At 40.8% G+C, this 4,453-nt stretch overlaps 1 protein-coding gene across 1 annotated transcript; it reads left to right on the forward strand.

Annotated features, from left to right (window-relative positions):
- Nucleotides 1-2,281: 2,281 nt before the first annotated feature.
- upp2 (uridine phosphorylase 2) lies at nt 2,282-3,895 on the forward strand (the record flags this gene model as incomplete). The annotated part of the gene is made up of 7 exons (XM_083908290.1): nt 2,282-2,334; nt 2,452-2,566; nt 2,664-2,822; nt 2,948-3,062; nt 3,165-3,374; nt 3,492-3,638; nt 3,753-3,895. The coding sequence occupies 7 exons, from the start codon at nt 2,282-2,284 to the stop codon at nt 3,893-3,895; spliced, it is 942 nt and encodes a 313-aa protein (XP_083764416.1).
- Nucleotides 3,896-4,453: the final 558 nt, after the last annotated feature.

Consider the following 4,453-nt stretch of genomic DNA (forward strand, 5'->3'; position numbering starts at 1 on the left):
TATGGTCAATGCAGGCCTTAAAGCAGTATAGACCCATTTCAACACAGATTTTTAAGACCAATTAATCACTCGCGGGCCACATAAAATGACGTGGCCCCCGGGCCTTGAGTTTGACACATGTGGTATAAGTAATGCAAAAGCTATCGTTAAATATATCGGAACCAGAACCAGCAGGCTTAAGGACAGTTTTACCCACCAGGCTATTCCCCTCCTTTGTTTTACTTTTAGGCTAGATGTTGTCAACTGCCAGGATTGAATACCTCAGATTCTGCGGGTCTTTTGTCTTTTTATATGCCAGAGAAGACGCGTCAGAGGTGGTCACTTCTTTTCATCAAAGCATCGTTACACAACAGTGGTATTTTATCTTTTAAAGAGTCGTCAATCATCCATATTTCAAGATACATCGAGGTGGAATTATCAGTATGTTTAGATATTTCTCAATATTGTGCGTGCCAAAGGTGAGACAGAGATTCTCATTTTCAGGCCGCACACGGGTCGAACTTGAACAGTCCACAGAGCAGTTGCTTTCCGACAAACCTGGATATTCACCTCTGTGTTTGTTTGTTTTGTTTGCCACAAAAATGGCTGAATCTAAAATGAAATCACTCTGGATGGATAGTTTTTGCTGAGTTGGTGGAACGGTATATGAACTATTTGGCAGTTGGCATTGGAGTTGTAATAAGTAACCAGACTTTGTTTTCATATAGTTAAAAGGATAAGAGTTCACATTTAAACTGTGTCTGTTAATGACAAACGTTGCCTTATTAATTTACTCTTTCCATTTTTTTTTTACCAACTAGTCACTTCTTAGAAGACAGAAGAAAGTACTGGAGCAACATGTCGACCACGGAGAAGGATGGAAGCAGCAGAAACGGCACAGAGACGGTAAACAAACACACACCGAAATGATTTCGAAAATACTTTTGCCACATCTCAGTACACAAACTGTTTACAAAGGGTCTCTTGTGTTGTGTTCTTACTTGTTTTCTTCCACGCCACATGTGTCACATGATAAAGTTAAAGGATTGTGAGTGATGCCGACTCTTTGAAACACTTTGTTTTATTAGCTCATGATTATGCACAAACAGCTCATGTGCGAGGTATTTTAAATGTGAAAAACACTGACCTCCGGTTTTAATAAAACAAAATGAACCTAAGCTGTGAATCATCGTCATAATGGACGTGGTACTGTATGACTCACACACTGTGTGATGCAAATGCTTACAAAATGTGAAACTTTCAGGTTGCTGCAATTACCATCTTATGATGCACGACGGCTGTATAATGCAGAGGTTATGAGTGTGACAGGGATTAAATGAATGACTCACATGGGTGTATATTTCCAATTTAACAGATTAGAGGAGTGCCCGAGCGTGGAACGTTTAAGCTGAAGTAAGAAAACCACCCCGCACTCACATATCTCCTGTGTTAATGTCTTTAAATTGTTTTATAATCGTAACAAATTAAAAATGCTTCCCAGTCTTTTTCTCTTGAGCACAAAGGCGGAAATGTGATCAACATTAATATAATTACAAATAACGGCACATTTAACTGCACTGTAAATATTCTGGTAACTCTATAATGTACATTCCATTTGAACTTTTTATTGTACTTTCACATGTGGAAATGCGGGTTTTTTATTTATTATCTTTACTGTTTTTGCTGCTGGGACTAACAGAGGATTATCTCATAATCTTATCTTATTTGCAAATGACTTTTAAAGCAGCTAATGCGGCGTATAAATTGATTGAGCTGATTTTGATTTTGTCATAACAAACATTTGTGTTAACCTGTCATTGTTTTGAAAGTATTGCTTGGCATTGACAGAGGTTATCGCGGAGGTTATCAAGCGTCAGTATGTATGTTGTCTGCGTCTGTTATTCATTAGCCTCCGACAGGTTGTCAGGGCATTACGACACTCTTGTTTTTGTCAGTCTCCGCGCTCTTATAGTTAGTTTACATCACATGGGGTTGTTTCCTTCGCTGTATATGATGTGGTTTTCTTTTTGGATGGCATACTGACCACTTGGAAATGGGCCAATCGTCTTTCACCTGATGGATCGGCTTTGTTTGCTCGCGACTCGTGGATGTTTTTCATGCGCATGAGGACAGGTGCTACTCCTCTCCACTGGAACCAATCACGGGCAGGGTCAGAGGTCAACACTATATCAGCCGCGTAGACAGAGAAACTCAAAGTAAATATCAAACAGGAGCGGTGAGCAGACAAGACGTTTTATCAGAGAGCAACTTTGAAGACATTATCAACTTTTCTCCTTCAGTCATGGCACCGATTTTACTAAACTGTATGGGGAATGACCACAATGAGTATATCAAGTAAGTATTTTTTGGACACGCGTTAAATTGTCCATTAAAAGCATGTTCTTAGGTCCAACTGTTTGGATTCACTTGGGTGTTCTTTCAATGTAATAACATACAACTTTATTTTCTCAGACAACACGTCCAAGTGAAAAATCCCTACTTGGAAACTATGGAAGAGGACATTCTCTACCACTTCAGCTTGAGCACCAAGACTCACAACCTTCCAGAAATGTTCGGAGACATTAAGGTTTGTGAAATGAGGACAGGTTTTCAGAAGGAGTGCACAACTCCAAAAGCCGGAATACTAAATTCAGAAGTCCTCTCTCCTTTTCTGTCTCCCACAGTTTGTGTGTGTTGGCGGCAGTGCCAATCGCATGAAGGCTTTTGCCCAGTTCATCCACCAGGAGCTGCAGCTTCCTGGGAACCCGGAGGAAGTCAAAGATATCTGTGAAGGAACAGATCGCTACTGCATGTACAAAGTGGGACCAGTGCTGTCTATAAGTGTGAGTATTTCATTTTCTAGTTTTCCACAATGGATGGCAAACATCACTGTTTAGGCTTTACTTCTGTTGGCAAGTTACATTGTTCTTTAAACTTATTTTCCATCTACATTGTTCACATTATATAGCACGGCATGGGCGTCCCGTCCATCTCCATTATGCTGCATGAGCTCATCAAACTGCTGCACCACGCCCAGTGCCACGATGTGGTCCTCTTTCGCCTTGGAACATCCGGTGGAGTCGGTGAGTTCTCTGGGTTTTCTGTTAACATTATCTTCACCCTTCAGAGTGAGTGGCAGCGAGACAGAACTTTAATCTACCCCCCCCCCCCCGTTGTCACTACAGGTCTGGCTCCAGGGACAGTGGTAATCACAGATAAAGCAGTGGATTATTCCTTCCAGCCCCAGTTTGAGCAGGTGGTTCTGGGTAAGATTATCACCAGGAGTACGGAGTTGGATGAGGGAGTGGCCCGCGAGCTTCTGCAGTGCTCCTTGGAGCTCCAAAACGTCCCATCAGTGATCGGAAACACCATGTGCACCCACGACTTCTACGAAGGTAAATGAACAGTGTGTTCTGCACGGGTTATCTGCGATTATTATCCTATTTGGTAATCAGGAACGTCTTCTGGTCACGTACATCGTTAATGACAAATCATGGGCTGTGTCTCTCTAGGTCAAGGCAGACTGGATGGGGCGCTCTGCTCCTTCTCTCATGAAGAAAAACTGGAATATCTGAGGAAAGCTTACGAGGCCGGAGTGAGGAATATCGAAATGGAGTCCACTGTATTTGCAGCAATGTGCCGCGTCTGTGGCCTCAAAGGTATTTGTTATTGTGGTGAAATTTGAATTGAATTTGAAAATAATAGTTTTCTGATATAACCTACTTTGATATATAGGTCAATAATGGCTATATGTATCTCTTTTTTTTCTGCAGCGGCTGTCATCTGTGTCGCACTCCTGAACCGCTTCGAGGGAGACCAGATCACTTCCTCCCATGACGTGCTGGTGGAGTACCAGCAGAGGCCTCAAGCCTTAGTGTCCCACTTTATCAAGAAACGCCTGGGACATATCGTCTAAGACAAATGCATCTCCCATCCCGAGCCCAGCATACATAAAAGATGTATATACTGTAGCTTTGACCGACATGTGGATACGTTGTAGATACTGTACTTTGCCTATTTAATAAGTTGTTACAAGTTTCATGATTTCTTTGATGAGCAAAATGAAGTAAAAAAAAAAAAAATTATTTTGCTGTTTTCTGTATATTTGTTGAACGGTTTAATGTGTACTAAAAATATACTATACTCTGGTGCTAATGTATAGGAATGGTGATTTTTTTTAAAGTAATGTGTTTGTAACTCAAGAAAATAAAATGAAAAAGTCTTTCTGTCAGCATATATTTGTGTAAATGTTTAGTTTGTTAGCGATAACAACAAATCTCACACACAGAATTAAAATCAACTTGTTGAGAATAGTAATGTAGGTCGCTGAATTCCTATCATAAAGGTTATTTAAAGCTGTTATATGCCGATTGGACAGGACGCAAGGCGGTAAAAGACAACGTCATCGAGACGTCACCACAGTGTCTTCCATACAAGCTTCTCTATGCAAATATGAACTTTCTTTATAGCATTA

This window comes from Microchirus variegatus, assembly GCF_963457635.1.
Source record: "Microchirus variegatus genome assembly, chromosome: 22".
NCBI classification, from domain to species: Eukaryota; Metazoa; Chordata; class Actinopteri; order Pleuronectiformes; family Soleidae; genus Microchirus; species Microchirus variegatus.